This window comes from Anopheles moucheti, chromosome 3, assembly GCF_943734755.1.
Source record: "Anopheles moucheti chromosome 3, idAnoMoucSN_F20_07, whole genome shotgun sequence".
NCBI classification, from domain to species: domain Eukaryota; kingdom Metazoa; phylum Arthropoda; class Insecta; order Diptera; family Culicidae; genus Anopheles; species Anopheles moucheti.
In genome coordinates, this window is record NC_069141.1 from 80,327,071 (window position 1) to 80,346,717 (window position 19,647).

The 19,647-nt window shown below is 41.2% G+C and overlaps 8 protein-coding genes across 8 annotated transcripts; all 8 read left to right on the forward strand.

The window, feature by feature from the left end:
• The first annotated feature begins 162 nt into the window (after window positions 1-162).
• On the forward strand, window positions 163-1,066 carry LOC128303039 (uncharacterized). The gene is made up of 2 exons (XM_053039891.1): window positions 163-178; window positions 222-1,066. Exons 1-2 carry the CDS (start codon window positions 163-165, stop codon window positions 1,064-1,066), a joined length of 861 nt encoding a protein of 286 aa, XP_052895851.1.
• Window positions 1,067-1,615: 549 nt separating this feature from the next.
• Window positions 1,616-2,406, forward strand: LOC128305236 (uncharacterized). Its single transcript, XM_053042598.1, has 2 exons — window positions 1,616-1,762; window positions 1,834-2,406. Exons 1-2 carry the CDS (start codon window positions 1,642-1,644, stop codon window positions 2,373-2,375), a joined length of 663 nt encoding a protein of 220 aa, XP_052898558.1. The 5' UTR covers window positions 1,616-1,641; the 3' UTR covers window positions 2,376-2,406.
• An 821-nt stretch (window positions 2,407-3,227) lies between these two features.
• On the forward strand, window positions 3,228-5,336 carry LOC128303040 (uncharacterized). The gene is made up of 2 exons (XM_053039892.1): window positions 3,228-3,351; window positions 4,342-5,336. The coding sequence occupies exons 1-2, from the start codon at window positions 3,228-3,230 to the stop codon at window positions 5,193-5,195; spliced, it is 978 nt and encodes a 325-aa protein (XP_052895852.1). The 3' UTR covers window positions 5,196-5,336.
• A 408-nt stretch (window positions 5,337-5,744) lies between these two features.
• On the forward strand, window positions 5,745-7,421 carry LOC128303041 (uncharacterized). The gene is made up of 3 exons (XM_053039893.1): window positions 5,745-5,891; window positions 5,963-6,496; window positions 6,596-7,421. Exons 1-3 carry the CDS (start codon window positions 5,771-5,773, stop codon window positions 7,381-7,383), a joined length of 1,443 nt encoding a protein of 480 aa, XP_052895853.1. The 5' UTR covers window positions 5,745-5,770; the 3' UTR covers window positions 7,384-7,421.
• Window positions 7,422-8,003: 582 nt separating this feature from the next.
• LOC128303042 (uncharacterized) lies at window positions 8,004-9,000 on the forward strand. Its single transcript, XM_053039894.1, has 2 exons — window positions 8,004-8,019; window positions 8,063-9,000. Exons 1-2 carry the CDS (start codon window positions 8,004-8,006, stop codon window positions 8,905-8,907), a joined length of 861 nt encoding a protein of 286 aa, XP_052895854.1. The 3' UTR covers window positions 8,908-9,000.
• A 456-nt stretch (window positions 9,001-9,456) lies between these two features.
• On the forward strand, window positions 9,457-11,462 carry LOC128303043 (uncharacterized). The gene is made up of 3 exons (XM_053039895.1): window positions 9,457-9,603; window positions 9,675-10,208; window positions 10,308-11,462. Exons 1-3 carry the CDS (start codon window positions 9,483-9,485, stop codon window positions 11,093-11,095), a joined length of 1,443 nt encoding a protein of 480 aa, XP_052895855.1. The 5' UTR covers window positions 9,457-9,482; the 3' UTR covers window positions 11,096-11,462.
• Window positions 11,463-11,715: 253 nt separating this feature from the next.
• Window positions 11,716-12,665, forward strand: LOC128303044 (uncharacterized). The gene is made up of 2 exons (XM_053039896.1): window positions 11,716-11,731; window positions 11,775-12,665. The coding sequence occupies exons 1-2, from the start codon at window positions 11,716-11,718 to the stop codon at window positions 12,617-12,619; spliced, it is 861 nt and encodes a 286-aa protein (XP_052895856.1). The 3' UTR covers window positions 12,620-12,665.
• A 502-nt stretch (window positions 12,666-13,167) lies between these two features.
• LOC128303047 (uncharacterized) lies at window positions 13,168-19,557 on the forward strand. The gene is made up of 5 exons (XM_053039898.1): window positions 13,168-13,314; window positions 13,386-14,219; window positions 16,168-16,286; window positions 18,206-18,341; window positions 18,407-19,557. The coding sequence occupies exons 1-5, from the start codon at window positions 13,194-13,196 to the stop codon at window positions 19,459-19,461; spliced, it is 2,265 nt and encodes a 754-aa protein (XP_052895858.1). The 5' UTR covers window positions 13,168-13,193; the 3' UTR covers window positions 19,462-19,557.
• The last annotated feature ends 90 nt before the right edge of the window (window positions 19,558-19,647 follow it).

A 19,647-nucleotide genomic window follows, 5' to 3' on the forward strand; every position in this document is an offset into this window, starting at 1 on the left:
GTTCAGCTTAAGTTCCACCAGCGGGGTTCGATGAAATGTTACCCGTAAAGCGTTCCAAACAAACTTTCCTTCTTGAAAAGATCCATGAAACTAGGGTAGCAACCCAGATTCGTCAACAACATGATGCTCGAGAAGAAGTAACAATTAAATATGAACGTAAGTATGCTTTACGCTCTAGGTAATAGTAATGGTTATTTAATGCAAACAATCAGTCGTTCCAGCCGAACCGGAAGATAAACAAGAAGACGATATATTGGTAGCTACTGGCGATTCGCTTCACACCGAATTGAAGATGACTTGTTCCGACAGTGAAGATTCAACCGGTGCATCTACCGATAGCCGTTGTTCTGTATCCCAGACTAGCTATACCAACAGCTATCCAGCATCGACCGAAACGACGCATATGGCAAAAACAAAGAGCGCAATCCCTTCAAAAGAACCTTCGATCTCAAATGTACTGAACATCTTGACAACGGTTTCAGAGAATATCAAGAAAATGCAGGAAAAAACGGAAACCATTCAAAAGGAGGTGGCGAGCATTTCAAATCGATTGGCGCGGGTCGAAAGGAAAGTGGGCATTTCACTAGCGACGATGGAGCAAGTGAAGGATGTGGTAATAACAGCCGATGCATGTTTCGGAACCGATGCCAACACAGCAGCTGCGTTTAGTTTTGAACCGATAAGCAGCGAAGAGGAGCTGATGGAATGCGATTCGAAGCTTGGCAACGATGTAGAATATTATGCTAATGTTATAAAGTGGCTCAGACTGCAGATCAACGTCCCAGACCCAGACAACCGGTTGCATTTAGCGTTGGATCTGATATTCGAACGAACATTTTTACCTCTGTGCAGTTGGACGGGCAATGGTAGGCCAGCGCCAAAAATAGCATTATGTGGACGGACGAACGTCCTGAAACTGTTTGCGGACATCGGCAGCAATCAGTACTTTCGCGTGAACGAATTATTCGTACAAAAGTTTTTCTTGAAAAAGCTGCCTCATGCGAAAAATAGAATTAATTTGATACAAGGTAGAGCTACATCATGCCGTAAGCGAAAACTCACCTAAATCTTAAGCATACGTTGAAGAAGTCACAACATATAATGGCACGACAAAGCGAGCGATCTTAGTGTTAGAAATATATAAAGTTCAAATCCCGAAATTGTCAGGATTTAGGACGAATTATTTTTGTTTAAGAAACAGGAAGGAAAATGTTTTTCCCTTTATTGTAGAAATAAACTTCGCTAAAATACTATGTATGGAAGCGATGACTATGGTCTCGAACATAAAACCTAAATTAGTAGCAAGGAAAAATTGAGAACCAAATCATTTCAACCGAAATCGTTCGCATTCCTCGCAATCCTTTTAATCCGAACGAAACCCTACCCGAGGTAATGTTGTTTGGACACTAGTAGGCGTTCACATTTTATTTTTTTCATTTGAGAAAGTCCTTGTGCAGCAAGAGTTGCACATCCAACGTGTAGACAGAGCTATTTTAACCGAGTGTATACGTGTAAACATAGCATTCGAAACTGTCTTCAAGGATGTTTGTTTATTTTCATAGCGGCATTTCGCAGCTGATCGCGTTCAAGCGTTGGTCAGTGCAAGAGTGAAAGTAAAACATATGCGAGTTTACTGATAAAATGTTACCCTCAATACGCGACAAAAAAACTGGCTATATTTACAAGCTTAGCAAAAAGCTGGAATGTAAGATTGACCGTGAATGTGATGCCGAACTGAGAAAAATCTCGAACAAACCAGCTTGTAAGTGTGTTATATGTTTCTGTGCTTCGCAACATAACAGAAGATATAAATCAAAGGTCTCAATGTTTTAGCCGATTCGGAAGATGAACCAGAAAGTCATGTCTGCGCAGCTACCAACACACCAATCTTCACCAGTTTAAAGATGACCTGCTCCGATAGCGAAGATTCGCTGGAAGCTTCAGGCAGTGGTTGTTCCGTATCCCAGGCAAGTGACATCAAGAATCAGCCAGAAGCAGCCAAAATGTCACACGAGCCAACATTAGGGAATGAATGTTCTTCAAGAGAACCAACAATCGCAAAAGTTTTAAATATCTTAATGCAGGTTTCAAAACATGTGAAGAAAATGAACGGAGCCACCGATCTTATCCAAACGGACGTGGGCAACATTTCGAACCGATTGACGAAAATTGAGGAAACCGTGGACACTTCGGTGGCAACGCTTGAGAGAATGAAGGATGAGATGAAAAAAAAAGCAGTTTGTTTGAAAAATCGAGATAGCAATTCCGTTGCGTTGTATCCCGATTTTAAAAAAGTAAGCAGCGAAGAGGAGCTGATGGAATGCGATTCGAAACTTGGCAACGATGTGGCAACGAAAAGAAACTATGGTCCCTGATGCTCAAGAAAAAGTAACAACAATTAAATATGAACGTAAGTATACTTTACGCTCCAAGTAATAGTAATTGTTGTATAATGCAAACAATCAGTCGTTTCAGCTGAACCGAATGTTGCTCAAGAAGATATTTTGAAAGCCATTGGCGATTCGCTTCGCACCGAAGTAAAGATCACTTGTTCCGACAGTGAAGATTCGTCCGGTACATCTACCGTTGGTCGTTGTTCTGTTCCACCCACCAACCAAACCAACAGTCATCCGAACCATCAGACCGAACCAAAGGAACCTTCGATGTCAGATATGTTTAAGCTCTTAACAACGGTGTCCGACAACATTAAGGATATGCAGGAAAAAACCGAATCGATTCAAAGAGAGGTAGTGAGCATGGGTGTGGCAACGAAAAGAAACTATGGTCCCTGATGCTCAAGAAGAAGTAACAACAATTAAATATGAACGTAAGTATACTTTACGCTCTAAGTAATAGTAATTGTTGTATAATGCAAACAATCAGTCGTTTCAGCTGAACCGAATGTTGATCAAGAAGATATTTTGAAAGCCATTGGCGATTCGCTTCGCACCGAAGTAAAGATCACTTGTTCCGACAGTGAAGATTCGTCCGGTACATCTACCGTTGGTCGTTGTTCTGTTCCACCCACCAACCACACCAACAGTCATCCGAACTATCAGACCGAACCAAAGGAACCTTCGATGTCAGATGTGTTTAAACTTTTGACAACGGTGTCAGACAACATTAAGGATATGCAGGAAAAAACCGAGTCGATTCAAAGAGAGGTAGTTAGCATATCAGATAGATTGGCGCAGGTCGAAAGTAAAGTAGAAATCTCGCTAGCGACGATGGACCAACGATATTTCGGGAACGGTGCCAACACAGCAGCTGCGTTTAGTTTTGAACCGATAAGCAGCGAAGAGGAGCTGATGGAATGCGATTCGAAGCTTGGCAGCGATGTAGGATATTATGGTAATGTTTTACAGTGGCTCAGACTGCAGATCGACGTCCCAGACCCAGACAATCGGTTGCATCTAGCAATGGATTTGGTATTCGAACGATCTTTTTTACCTTTGTGCAGTTGGACTGGCAATGGTAGGCCAGCGCCAAAAATAGCTTTACGTGGACGGACAAACGTCCTGAAACTGTTTGCGGACATAGGCAGCAATCAGAACTTTACCACAAACGAATTATTCGTACAAAAGTTTTTTTTTAAAAAGTTGCCTCACGCGAAAAATAGAACCAACTTACTTGGTAGAGCTACATCATGCCATAAGCGAAAACCGACCTAAATATTACGTTGATGAAATCACAAATACAATGCAAATACCACGAACAATCGATATGAAATTTATTGACCGGCATTCGGTTCCAATGTACAAGCGCGCATTTTTTAAGTAACCGAAAAGGCTAATTTTCCGGTCTGTCAACGCTCTGGTAGTTCGTTCCCGTCAAGTTTCCCTTTTATTTATTTTTCCCCTTATTCTTCGAAGCGATGTTTCAATGTAAAGCGGTTCCTACATGTCGCTAGTGTTCAATTTGCTGATTTTCAATTTAACGAGTTTCAACTCCTACGTGTAGACAGAGCTATTTTTAAGCCAGTGTGTACGTGTAAACATAGCATTTGAAATTGTCATCGAAAATGTTTGTTTACTTCCGAAGCCGCGCTTGTGAAGGCGATCAGTTTTGAAATTACTTTATCGCAGCTATTTAAATCTTGCTAAATAAAAGTGCTTCTTAATTAAAAGTAGTTCAGCTTAAGTTCCACCAGCGGGGTTCGATGAAATGTTACCCGTAAAGCGTTCCAAACAAACTTTCCTTCTTGAAAAGATCCATGAAACTAGGGTAGCAACCCAGATTCGTCAACAACATGATGCTCGAGAAGAAGTAACAATTAAATATGAACGTAAGTATGCTTTACGCTCTAGGTAATAGTAATGGTTATTTAATGCAAACAATCAGTCGTTCCAGCCGAACCGGAAGATAAACAAGAAGACCATATATTGGTAGCTACTGGCGATTCGCTTCACACCGAATTGAAGATGACTTGTTCCGACAGTGAAGATTCAACCGGTGCATCTACCGATAGCCGTTGTTCTGTATCCCAGACTAGCTACACCAACAGCTATCCAGCATCGACCGAAACGACGCATATGGCAAAAGCAAAGAGCGCAATCCCTTCAAAAGAACCTTCGATCTCAAATGTACTGAACATCTTGACAACGGTTTCAGAGAATATCAAGAAAATGCAGGAAAAAACGGAAACCATTCAAAAGGAGGTGGCGAGCATTTCAAATCGATTGGCGCGGGTCGAAAGGAAAGTGGGCATTTCACTAGCGACGATGGAGCAAGTGAAGGATGTGGTAATAACAGCCGATGCATGTTTCGGAACCGATGCCAACACAGCAGCTGCGTTTAGTTTTGAACCGATAAGCAGCGAAGAGGAGCTGATGGAATGCGATTCGAAGCTTGGCAACGATGAAGAATATTATGCTAATGTTATAAAGTGGCTCAGACTGCAGATCAACGTCCCAGACCCAGACAACCGGTTGCATTTAGCGTTGGATCTGATATTCGAACGAACATTTTTACCTCTGTGCAGTTGGACTGGCAATGGTAGGCCAGCGCCAAAAATAGCATTATGTGGACGGACGAACGTCCTGAAACTGTTTGCGGACATCGGCAGCAATCAGTACTTTCGCGTGAACGAATTATTCGTACAAAAGTTTTTCTTGAAAAAGCTGCCTCATGCGAAAAATAGAATTAATTTGATACAAGGTAGAGCTACATCATGCCGTAAGCGAAAACTCACCTAAATCTTAAGCATACGTTGAAGAAATCACAACATATAATGGCACGACAAAGCGAGCGATCTTAGTGTTAGAAATATATAAAGTTCAAATCCCGAAATTGTCAGGATTTAGGACGAATTATTTTTGTTTAAGAAACAGGAAGGAAAATGTTTTTCCCTTTATTGTAGAAATAAACTTCGCTAAAATACTATGTATGGAAGCGATGACTATGGTCTCGAACATAAAACCTAAATTAATAGCAAGGAAAAATTGAGAACCAAATCATTTCAACCGAAATCGTTCGCATTCCTCGCAATCCTTTTAATCCGAACGAAACCCTACCCGTGGTAATTTTGTTTGGACACTAGTAGGCGTTCACATTTTATTTTTTTCATTTGAGAAAGTCCTTGTCCAGCAAGAGTTGCACATCCAACGTGTAGACAGAGCTATTTTAACCGAGTGTATACGTGTAAACATAGCATTCGAAACTGTCTTCAAGGATGTTTGTTTATTTTCATAGCGGCATTTCGCAGCTGATCGCGTTCAAGCGTTGGTCAGTGCAAGAGTGAAAGTAAAACATATGCGAGTTTACTGATAAAATGTTACCCTCAATACGCGACAAAAAAACTGGCTATATTTACAAGCTTAGCAAAAAGCTGGAATGTAAGATTGACCGTGAATGTGATGCCGAACTGAGAAAAATCTCGAACAAACCAGCTTGTAAGTGTGTTATATGTTTCTGTGCTTCGCAACATAACAGAAGATATAAATCAAAGGTCTCAATGTTTTAGCCGATTCGGAAGATGAACCAGAAAGTCATGTCTGCGCAGCTACCAACACACCAATCTTCACCAGTTTAAAGATGACCTGCTCCGATAGCGAAGATTCGCTGGAAGCTTCAGGCAGTGGTTGTTCCGTATCCCAGGCAAGTGACATCAAGAATCAGTCAGAAGCAGCCAAAATGTCACACGAGCCAACATTAGGGAATGAATGTTCTTCAAGAGAACCAACAATCGCAAAAGTTTTAAATATCTTAATGCAGGTTTCAAAACATGTGAAGAAAATGAACGGAGCCACCGATCTTATCCAAACGGACGTGGGCAACATTTCGAACCGATTGACGAAAATTGAGGAAACCGTGGACACTTCGGTGGCAACGCTTGAGAGAATGAAGGATGAGATGAAAAAAAAAGCAGTTTGTTTGAAAAATCGAGATAGCAATTCCGTTGCGTTGTATCCCGATTTTAAAAAAGTAAGCAGCGAAGAGGAGCTGATGGAATGCGATTCGAAACTTGGCAACGATGTGGCAACGAAAAGAAACTATGGTCCCTGATGCTCAAGATAAAGTAACAACAATTAAATATGAACGTAAGTATACTTTACGCTCCGAGTAATAGTAATTGTTGTATAATGCAAACAATCAGTCGTTTCAGCTGAACCGAATGTTGCTCAAGAAGATATTTTGAAAGCCATTGGCGATTCGCTTCGCACCGAAGTAAAGATCACTTGTTCCGACAGAGAAGATTCGTCCGGTACATCTACCGTTGGTCGTTGTTCTGTTCCACCCACCAACCAAACCAACAGTCATCCGAACCATCAGACCGAACCAAAGGAACCTTCGATGTCAGATATGTTTAAGCTCTTAACAACGGTGTCCGACAACATTAAGGATATGCAGGAAAAAACCGAGTCGATTCAAAGAGAGGTAGTTAGCATATCAGATAGATTGGCGCAGGTCGAAAGTAAAGTAGAAATCTCGCTAGCGACGATGGACCAACGATATTTCGGGAACGGTGCCAACACAGCAGCTGCGTTTAGTTTTGAACCGATAAGCAGCGAAGAGGAGCTGATGGAATGCGATTCGAAGCTTGGCAGCGATGTAGGATATTATGGTAATGTTTTACAGTGGCTCAGACTGCAGATCGACGTCCCAGACCCAGACAATCGGTTGCATCTAGCAATGGATTTGGTATTCGAACGATCTTTTTTACCTTTGTGCAGTTGGACTGGCAATGGTAGGCCAGCGCCAAAAATAGCTTTACGTGGACGGACAAACGTCCTGAAACTGTTTGCGGACATAGGCAGCAATCAGAACTTTACCACAAACGAATTATTCGTACAAAAGTTTTTTTTTAAAAAGTTGCCTCACGCGAAAAATAGAACCAACTTACTTGGTAGAGCTACATCATGCCATAAGCGAAAACCGACCTAAATATTACGTTGATGAAATCACAAATACAATGCAAATACCACGAACAATCGATATGAAATTTATTGACCGGCATTCGGTTCCAATGTACAAGCGCGCATTTTTTAAGTAACCGAAAAGGCTAATTTTCCGGTCTGTCAACGCTCTGGTAGTTCGTTCCCGTCAAGTTTCCCTTTTATTTATTTTTCCTCTTATTCTTCGAAGCGATGTTTCAATGTAAAGCGGTTCCTACATGTCGCTAGTGTTCAATTTGCTGATTTTCAATTTAACGAGTTTCAACTCCTACGTGTAGACAGAGCTATTTTTAAGCCAGTGTGTACGTGTAAACATAGCATTTGAAATTGTCATCGAAAATGTTTGTTTACTTCCGAAGCCGCGCTTGTGAAGGCGATCAGTTTTGAAATTACTTTATCGCAGCTATTTAAATCTTGCTAAATAAAAGTGCTTCTTAATTAAAAGTAGTTCAGCTTAAGTTCCACCAGCGGGGTTCGATGAAATGTTACCCGTAAAGCGTTCCAAACAAACTTTCCTTCTTGAAAAGATCCATGAAACTAGGGTAGCAACCCAGATTCGTCAACAACATGATGCTCGAGAAGAAGTAACAATTAAATATGAACGTAAGTATGCTTTACGCTCTAGGTAATAGTAATGGTTATTTAATGCAAACAATCAGTCGTTCCAGCCGAACCGGAAGATAAACAAGAAGACCATATATTGGTAGCTACTGGCGATTCGCTTCACACCGAATTGAAGATGACTTGTTCCGACAGTGAAGATTCAACCGGTGCATCTACCGATAGCCGTTGTTCTGTATCCCAGACTAGCTACACCAACAGCTATCCAGCATCGACCGAAACGACGCATATGGCAAAAGCAAAGAGCGCAATCCCTTCAAAAGAACCTTCGATCTCAAATGTACTGAACATCTTGACAACGGTTTCAGAGAATATCAAGAAAATGCAGGAAAAAACGGAAACCATTCAAAAGGAGGTGGCGAGCATTTCAAATCGATTGGCGCGGGTCGAAAGGAAAGTGGGCATTTCACTAGCGACGATGGAGCAAGTGAAGGATGTGGTAATAACAGCCGATGCATGTTTCGGAACCGATGCCAACACAGCAGCTGCGTTTAGTTTTGAACCGATAAGCAGCGAAGAGGAGCTGATGGAATGCGATTCGAAGCTTGGCAACGATGAAGAATATTATGCTAATGTTATAAAGTGGCTCAGACTGCAGATCAACGTCCCAGACCCAGACAACCGGTTGCATTTAGCGTTGGATCTGATATTCGAACGAACATTTTTACCTCTGTGCAGTTGGACTGGCAATGGTAGGCCAGCGCCAAAAATAGCATTATGTGGACGGACGAACGTCCTGAAACTGTTTGCGGACATCGGCAGCAATCAGTACTTTCGCGTGAACGAATTATTCGTACAAAAGTTTTTCTTGAAAAAGCTGCCTCATGCGAAAAATAGAATTAATTTGATACAAGGTAGAGCTACATCATGCCGTAAGCGAAAACTCACCTAAATCTTAAGCATACGTTGAAGAAATCTCAACATATAATGGCACGACAAAGCGAGCGATCTTAGTGTTAGAAATATATAAAGTTCAAATCCCGAAATTGTCAGGATTTAGGACGAATTATTTTTGTTTAAGAAACAGGAAGGAAAATGTTTTTCCCTTTATTGTAGAAATAAACTTCGCTAAAATACTATGTATGGAAGCGATGACTATGGTCTCGAACATAAAACCTAAATTAATAGCAAGGAAAAATTGAGAACCAAATCATTTCAACCGAAATCGTTCGCATTCCTCGCAATCCTTTTAATCCGAACGAAACCCTACCCGTGGTAATTTTGTTTGGACACTAGTAGGCGTTCACATTTTATTTTTTTCATTTGAGAAAGTCCTTGTCCAGCAAGAGTTGCACATCCAACGTGTAGACAGAGCTATTTTAACCGAGTGTATACGTGTAAACATAGCATTCGAAACTGTCTTCAAGGATGTTTGTTTATTTTCATAGCGGCATTTCGCAGCTGATCGCGTTCAAGCGTTGGTCAGTGCAAGAGTGAAAGTAAAACATATGCGAGTTTACTGATAAAATGTTACCCTCAATACGCGACAAAAAAACTGGCTATATTTACAAGCTTAGCAAAAAGCTGGAATGTAAGATTGACCGTGAATGTGATGCCGAACTGAGAAAAATCTCGAACAAACCAGCTTGTAAGTGTGTTATATGTTTCTGTGCTTCGCAACATAACAGAAGATATAAATCAAAGGTCTCAATGTTTTAGCCGATTCGGAAGATGAACCAGAAAGTCATGTCTGCGCAGCTACCAACACACCAATCTTCACCAGTTTAAAGATGACCTGCTCCGATAGCGAAGATTCGCTGGAAGCTTCAGGCAGTGGTTGTTCCGTATCCCAGGCAAGTGACATCAAGAATCAGCCAGAAGCAGCCAAAATGTCACACGAGCCAACATTAGGGAATGAATGTTCTTCAAGAGAACCAACAATCGCAAAAGTTTTAAATATCTTAATGCAGGTTTCAAAACATGTGAAGAAAATGAACGGAGCCACCGATCTTATCCAAACGGACGTGGGCAACATTTCGAACCGATTGACGAAAATTGAGGAAACCGTGGACACTTCGGTGGCAACGCTTGAGAGAATGAAGGATGAGATGAAAAAAAAAGCAGTTTGTTTGAAAAATCGAGATAGCAATTCCGTTGCGTTGTATCCCGATTTTAAAAAAGTAAGCAGCGAAGAGGAGCTGATGGAATGCGATTCGAAACTTGGCAACGATGTGGCAACGAAAAGAAACTATGGTCCCTGATGCTCAAGATAAAGTAACAACAATTAAATATGAACGTAAGTATACTTTACGCTCCGAGTAATAGTAATTGTTGTATAATGCAAACAATCAGTCGTTTCAGCTGAACCGAATGTTGCTCAAGAAGATATTTTGAAAGCCATTGGCGATTCGCTTCGCACCGAAGTAAAGATCACTTGTTCCGACAGAGAAGATTCGTCCGGTACATCTACCGTTGGTCGTTGTTCTGTTCCACCCACCAACCAAACCAACAGTCATCCGAACCATCAGACCGAACCAAAGGAACCTTCGATGTCAGATATGTTTAAGCTCTTAACAACGGTGTCCGACAACATTAAGGATATGCAGGAAAAAACCGAGTCGATTCAAAGAGAGGTAGTTAGCATATCAGATAGATTGGCGCAGGTCGAAAGTAAAGTAGAAATCTCGCTAGCGACGATGGACCAACGATATTTCGGGAACGGTGCCAACACAGCAGCTGCGTTTAGTTTTGAACCGATAAGCAGCGAAGAGGAGCTGATGGAATGCGATTCGAAGCTTGGCAGCGATGTAGGATATTATGGTAATGTTTTACAGTGGCTCAGACTGCAGATCGACGTCCCAGACCCAGACAATCGGTTGCATCTAGCAATGGATTTGGTATTCGAACGATCTTTTTTACCTTTGTGCAGTTGGACTGGCAATGGTAGGCCAGCGCCAAAAATAGCTTTACGTGGACGGACAAACGTCCTGAAACTGTTTGCGGACATAGGCAGCAATCAGAACTTTACCACAAACGAATTATTCGTACAAAAGTTTTTTTTTAAAAAGTTGCCTCACGCGAAAAATAGAACCAACTTACTTGGTAGAGCTACATCATGCCATAAGCGAAAACCGACCTAAATATTACGTTGATGAAATCACAAATACAATGCAAATACCACGAACAATCGATATGAAATTTATTGACCGGCATTCGGTTCCAATGTACAAGCGCGCATTTTTTAAGTAACCGAAAAGGCTAATTTTCCGGTCTGTCAACGCTCTGGTAGTTCGTTCCCGTCAAGTTTCCCTTTTATTTATTTTTCCCCTTATTCTTCGAAGCGATGTTTCAATGTAAAGCGGTTCCTACATGTCGCTAGTGTTCAATTTGCTGATTTTCAATTTAACGAGTTTCAACTCCTACGTGTAGACAGAGCTATTTTTAAGCCAGTGTGTACGTGTAAACATAGCATTTGAAATTGTCATCGAAAATGTTTGTTTACTTCCGAAGCCGCGCTTGTGAAGGCGATCAGTTTTGAAATTACTTTATCGCAGCTATTTAAATTTTGCTAAATAAAAGTGCTTCTCAATTAAAAGTAGTTCAGCTTAAGTTCCACCAGCGGGGTTCGATGAAATGTTACCCGTAAAGCGTTCCAAACAAACTTTCCTTCTTGAAAAGATCCATGAAACTAGGGTAGCAACCCAGATTCGTCAACAACATGATGCTCGAGAAGAAGTAACAATTAAATATGAACGTAAGTATGCTTTACGCTCTAGGTAATAGTAATGGTTATTTAATGCAAACAATCAGTCGTTCCAGCCGAACCGGAAGATAAACAAGAAGACCATATATTGGTAGCTACTGGCGATTCGCTTCACACCGAATTGAAGATGACTTGTTCCGACAGTGAAGATTCAACCGGTGCATCTACCGATAGCCGTTGTTCTGTATCCCAGACTAGCTACACCAACAGCTATCCAGCATCGACCGAAACGACGCATATGGCAAAAGCAAAGAGCGCAATCCCTTCAAAAGAACCTTCGATCTCAAATGTACTGAACATCTTGACAACGGTTTCAGAGAATATCAAGAAAATGCAGGAAAAAACGGAAACCATTCAAAAGGAGGTGGCGAGCATTTCAAATCGATTGGCGCGGGTCGAAAGGAAAGTGGGCATTTCACTAGCGACGATGGAGCAAGTGAAGGATGTGGTAATAACAGCCGATGCATGTTTCGGAACCAATGCCAACACAGCAGCTGCGTTTAGTTTTGAACCGATAAGCAGCGAAGAGGAGCTGATGGAATGCGATTCGAAGCTTGGCAACGATGAAGAATATTATGCTAATGTTATAAAGTGGCTCAGACTGCAGATCAACGTCCCAGACCCAGACAACCGGTTGCATTTAGCGTTGGATCTGATATTCGAACGAACATTTTTACCTCTGTGCAGTTGGACTGGCAATGGTAGGCCAGCGCCAAAAATAGCATTATGTGGACGGACGAACGTCCTGAAACTGTTTGCGGACATCGGCAGCAATCAGTACTTTCGCGTGAACGAATTATTCGTACAAAAGTTTTTCTTGAAAAAGCTGCCTCATGCGAAAAATAGAATTAATTTGATACAAGGTAGAGCTACATCATGCCGTAAGCGAAAACTCACCTAAATCTTAAGCATACGTTGAAGAAATCTCAACATATAATGGCACGACAAAGCGAGCGATCTTAGTGTTAGAAATATATAAAGTTCAAATCCCGAAATTGTCAGGATTTAGGACGAATTATTTTAGCAAAAAGAAACAGGAAGGAAAATGTTTTTCCCTTTATTGTAGAAATAAACTTCGCTAAAATACTATGTATGGAAGCGATGACTATGGTCTCGAACATAAAACCTAAATTAGTAGCAAGGAAAAATTGAGAACCAAATCATTTCAACCGAAATCGTTCGCATTCCTCGCAATCCTTCTAATCCGAACGAAACCCTACCCGTGGTAATTTTGTTTGGACACTAGTAGGCGTTCACATTTTTTTTTTCATTTGAGAAAGTCCTTGTCCAGCAAGAGTTGCACATCCAACGTGTAGACAGAGCTATTTTAACCGAGTGTATACGTGTAAACATAGCATTCGAAACTGTCTTCAAGGAAGTTTGTTTATTTTCATAGCGGCATTTCGCAGCTGATCGCGTTCAAGCGTTGGTCAGTGCAAGAGTGAAAGTAAAACATATGCGAGTTTACTGATAAAATGTTACCCTCAATACGCGACAAAAAAACTGGCTATATTTACAAGCTTAGCAAAAAGCTGGAATGTAAGATTGACCGTGAATGTGATGCCGAACTGAGAAAAATCTCGAACAAACCAGCTTGTAAGTGTGTTATATGTTTCTGTGCTTCGCAACATAACAGAAGATATAAATCAAAGGTCTCAATGTTTTAGCCGATTCGGAAGATGAACCAGAAAGTCATGTCTGCGCAGCTACCAACACACCAATCTTCACCAGTTTAAAGATGACCTGCTCCGATAGCGAAGATTCGCTGGAAGCTTCAGGCAGTGGTTGTTCCGTATCCCAGGCAAGTGACATCAAGAATCAGCCAGAAGCAGCCAAAATGTCACACGAGCCAACATTAGGGAATGAATGTTCTTCAAGAGAACCAACAATCGCAAAAGTTTTAAATATCTTAATGCAGGTATCAAAACATGTGAAGAAAATGAACGGAGCCACCGATCTTATCCAAACGGACTTGGGCAACATTTCGAACCGATTGACGAAAATTGAGGAAACCGTGGACACTTCGGTGGCAACGCTTGAGAGAATGAAGGATAAGATGACAAAAAAAGCAGTATGTTTGGAAAATCGAGATAGCAATTCCGTTGCGTTGTATCCCGATTTTAAAAAAATAAGCAGCGAAGAGGAGTTAATAGAGTTCGATTGTAAGCTGGGCAGCGATGAAGAATATTATTCCATTGTTATAAAGTGGCTTAAAACACAAATCAAGGAAACCGATCCAGATAATCGGATGCATGTAGCAATCGATTTGATATTCGAACGAACGTTTTTGCCTCAATGCAGTTGGTGTGGTAAGAGTAGACAGGAATCGAAAATAGCTTTTGGATTACGATATAACATAAGGCGATTGTTTGCAGCTGTTGGTAGCAATAAGTTTGTAACCGTGGATGCATTATCGGTAGAAAGGTTTTTCAAGAAAAAGCTGCCTCATGCTAAAACTAGGATGAACTTAACTGGTAATAGACCTTCAATATGTCATAAGCGTAAAAGATACTATGATTAAAGCAACTCTTATGAACCCTACAAAGTGTGTGCAAATATACCGCTCAAAATATAATCACATAATCCCATCGGACTACAAATTCGTATCCTCTCGACTTTAGCTGGTTAGATTCGTTACCGCAGCGAATCTGAAACCACTATCCAGAGCGCTACAAGGAGTTCGAGAGAGGACCCTGGCGGCACAATTGTACGAATAGGCTAGCTGTCAAACCGATCAGCCTATGCTTCCCGTATGTAGATGTGTGCGTGGTCGCGAGCGTGTGTATCACCCAGCTCGTCATCATATCATTGGATTGTGTGGCTTCCCTGGCAGCACAATTGTACTGATAGCGCACCGGTTAGAGCAATTGCAATTGTACGATTAGGGGTACGACGAAGAAGATCTATTCGTACAATTCAGATTGACAGCTCTGATGCTTCCCCCAAGGTTCATAATAATTATTATTTCTCAAGGTTATTAAATATTAATGAAAATAATTTGTTTTCGTTTGTTTTGTTCATTATTTTATTTCACTACAATGTTTTTATATCACAATACATTACCGCACAATCTTTAAAATAATTCTAGTCAGGCATTCTGACCGAAACTGCAACACACGATCGGAACATTCTATCACGACGAACGTAGGATGATGATGATGATGATGCCCACCGGAATGATCATCTACTTGTAGTATTGCATTGTCCTCGTCCTCGATGTTTGTCCGTGTGCCGAAATCGTCTTCCTACGGTTGCTGCTGGTTCCTGCAGTGGAGCTCCCTGTGCCCTGTGCCATCTGGAAATGTAGTTATAATACATGTTTAATAGAAACTGTGACTCTCTTAACAGTTCCAACCAATGCATGAAATAAATACTTACTTGCAGGTGCATATTCGTTGCACAATCTTTGGTCAGTTGTTCTGCACTCCTAGATAAACTTTTCACAAACTGCAACTACTACAACTTTACGAACGTAGAGTGAAACCTGTAGCCAAACAACGCAAGGTACAAAGAAACTCAAGACAAAGATACGAGGATGAGCTGGGTGACAGGCCCGCTCGCGACCACGCACATATCTACATACGGGAAGCATAGGCTGATCTGTTTGACAGCTAGCCTATTCGTACAATTGTGCCGCCAGGGTTTATACCTTGCGTTGTTTGGCTACAGGTTTCACTCTACGTTCGTGCCAAGTAGTTGTAGTTTGTGAAAAGTTTATCAAAGAGAACAGAACAACTGACCAAAGATTGTGCAAGGAATATACACCTTCAAGTAAGTACTTATTACATACATTAGCTGAAACTGTTGAAAAAGTTACAGTTTCTATTAAACATGTACCATAACTATATTTCCAGATGGCACAGAAGGGAAACACTGCAGGAACCAGCAGCAATCGCAGGAAGACGATATCGACACACGGACAAACATCGAGGACGAGGACAATGCAATACTGGAAGTAGATGATCATTCCGGTGGGCATCATCATCATCATCATCATCATCATCATCATCCTACGTTCGTCGTGATAGAATGTTCCGATCGTGTGTTCCAGTTTCGGTCAGAATGCCTGACTAGAATTATTTTAAAGATTGTGCGGATATGTATTGTCATATAAAAACATTGTAGTGAAATAAAATAATGAACAAAACAAACGAAAACAAATTATTTTCATTAATATTTAATAACCTTGAGAAATAATAATTATTATGAACCTTGGGGGAAGCATCAGAGCTGTCAATCTGAATTGTACGAATAGATCTTCTTCTTCGTACCCCTAATCGTACAATTGCAATAGCTCTAACCGGTGCGCTATCAGTACAATTGTGCTGCCAGGGGAGTCGGAGAGGGCGCGGACGGCGTACTAGGAACGTCGTCGCAGAAGACGCGAGATCGAACGCGAAATGTCGATGATCGACGACGCGGACCGGCAAGACCGTATGGCGACCATAGAACGTGTCACGCATCCTACACGGGAGCCGGAGTTCGACGAGCGGGTGCGCAACATGAAGAATTCCATGCGCCACGTAACGCAAGAAGACGGCACTAGAGGTAATGCCTCAGCGCCATCGGTAATGAACCACGTAACTCGCACATATCCTTACGTGCTACACGTACTGCTACACACACGCGATACGAAACTCACGCGACATATTCGGGATACACATCACTGTGCAATTAGACAGAGACAATTGTCTCGGATCCTTTTCCTCCTGCAAAAAAGCACGTTTCTCCGAGACATTTCCACGATCATACAGCTGCTCATTTATTTGTTTACAAGCCGGTTTGTAGGTGTTTTTTTTATTTCAAACATATTGAGTGATAAAATTAATAAAAGTAAGTTTGTTACATTATTACTAACCAGCTAGTCGCCATTGCCATCAACATCATCATCACTGCGATGATATTATCATTCCGCTGGATAGTATCCTATCATCGAAAAACTAATATAATAAATAAAATAAATAATAATTTCACGACACATTTTGAAATTACTTGTGCTTATAAACAAATGCCAAAATTGAGCTACTTCATACACGCGATGAAAACGAGAAGCCGATTTTTATATACTGCAGTCATGACTTTTGGACACATTTAATCGAAATCTCAGGAAAAGTCTCCGAGACAATTGTCACCGTCTAATTGCACGGTCACACGCGACGCCATCGTTCCCTTAGGCCATGCGACACGACCGGAAAACGTAATGCACTCAGGGAACAACGCACACTTTAATTACACTGCACAGCCTTACGCACTTCACAGCACACTTCTCAGCCAGAGACAGGTAGCGGCTCGTCAACCGACCCGATCGGGATGAGCGAAGGTATTTCGGAGGTTTCTTACATACCATGCCACTTTATTCGGACGCTCCATACCTTGTTCGGACGCTGCACCAGGAGAAAAGAGTGATACCCACCACGTGCACACTTATATATATCCTACCGTGAGTGCCCCGCTTGGATACTCCCTAGCTAAGGAGTGTATCCTAAACTTAACGAATAATATTTACAGTGCCTACTTAACTTAACGCCACAACACCATAACACCGAACGTGCTACTACTTCGGACGGAAACAAATCACCGGCTTTGCGTATTGCGACAATCCCGTTGTAATAAGATCCACCTGGAGGATGACGCAACATGCTGCGGATCTATTTTGGAAGCAGTGGGTAGCTGAGTACTTACCTACTCTTACGCGTTGACCCAAGTGGTTCCAACCTGTACGGCCTCTTAAAGTAGGAGACATAGTAGTTATCGTTAATATTAATCCCCATGAACTGGTACACCGATTATAGCGGTCTTTCGGTTCGATACCATTTTTGTAGTAGTATTTGCCCTTGCCTCATAAAAGGTCTTTGTTCCGGCGATCACCTCTTCATCCGACGAAAATATTTCAAATCTATAGTAGCGACCCAAGGGCACCGATTTGCTTTTCGAACGAACTTTGTTTGCTCAGTGAAGTTGGACTGGCAAAGGTAGGCAATCAAGGATAATAGTTTGAAGAATGTTAAGGATATCGGCAGCAGTAATATTGTTTTCTTAAGTGAATCACTTGTAAAAAGGTTTATTTTGCGGAAAGGTGCGCCTTGCGACCATTTGTGCGAAGAAATGGAAGGAAGTCGTTATGCCATATTCGTAAAACAAAATTAGAGATTTAAGCATTCCTTGAGCTGGTTTAATCCGCGAAAATAACAACATAAAACAGTTTACATATTGTATATACATAAACATAATCTACAAAGATAAAATAATCCATAATCATGGGTGCATTTACTCGTTTCAAACACGACGTATGAAACGCAGTTTCGTCGTGTAGACAGAACAATTAATTTTGCAAGTGTAAGCGCGGCTTTCGCAGCAAGCGTACATGGTGTAAACGCAGCGCATAAACGTCATCCAGAATGTCTATTTACATTTGGAATTGAAATGACGCTAATGAAACAGATCGGTTCCAAGTAAAACGTACAACTTATCGTAAACGTAAAACAAGGAACTAGTAAAACTTGCGGCGGAAAGAGAGTTTTGTGAAAAAATGTTACCCTCCAAACGTGTCAAACTATCTGGTGTAGAAAACCAGATCGGTCAAGAATACGATGCTGTACAAGAAGAAACAACTAATGTAGAATGTAAGCATGTTGAATGTCTTCCGTAACACATATTTTGGTACAACTGACGAGAAGACTTAATTTAGGTGGTCAGGATGATGAACAAGAGCGCGACATTTTGGCTACTAATGACGAAGCGTTCCTTGCCAAATTGAGGATGACCTGCTCAGACAGCGATGATTCGTTTGAAGCTTCTGAAGATGACGGTTCCGTATCCCAGACTAGCCGCACCAATGGACCTTCGGGAACAACGCCAATGCCCAACGGGGTTGGGCTGCAGGATGAAAACGCTATGAAGGATTCTACGGCCGCCTCGCTTATGAATATGTTCGCATTACTATCACAACAAATTGAAGCTATCGACAACAAAACCGATAGCGTCCAAAGGCAAGTGATGCACATTTCGGACCGCTTGGGACGTGTCGAGAAAAAGTTGGGCTTTTCGAGTGCAACACTGGAACGAGTGAAAGAAGTCGTTTTAAAAACAGATGAATCTGTGACAAAACCATTACGGCAACAAATACCTTCAGTCGCGAAAAATGTAGACAAATCGGTAGCAACAGTTGGACTAAAGAAAAATGTCGTTACTGGAACAACTGGTGAAACATTGGCAAATCCACTTAGGCAGGAAATTCAAGAAATCAAGAAAACAGTGGGCGATTCGATAACAACACTGGAACTAATGAAAAATGTTATTGTAGTAACAGATGAAACTTTGCAAGATCTGCAACGGCAGAAAATTCAAAGAAATATTTTCGATTTAATTACAATAACTAACGAAGAGGAGTTCAATGAGTTCGATATCAAGCTTGGTAACGATAAAGCATACTATGAAAAAATTAAAAAGGAGCTAATGATGCACATCCAACCCAGTGATAAAGGTAAACAGATGCAGGAGGCGATGTATATGATTTTTGATCAATCGTTTTTGGCACTGTGCAGTTGGACCGGCCATGGTATAACCAAACCAGACGAGAAAATAGCTTTTAAAACACGCACCAATATTTTGAAACTGTTTGCAGATATCGGTAGCAGTAACAGTAATACCGTAGACGGTTATTTCATCCAAGATTTTTTTATAAAAAAGTTGCGTAGTGCACAGCCAAGGATGCAATTTGCAGGTACTAGTAAGGTCAATTAACATTAATAGAAAATCGTTAACATTATCACGAAATCAAGCCGAAAAACGAGAGAAATAAAGACGAGAATGACAACGCAAAAGCATGTACGCAGGGAGTTCCCCATTAGTTATCGATTTATATAAAACCTGCAAAAACTATTGATGACAATCCTCCTGAATAGCAATTCATGGCCATCTTCGTCGGTG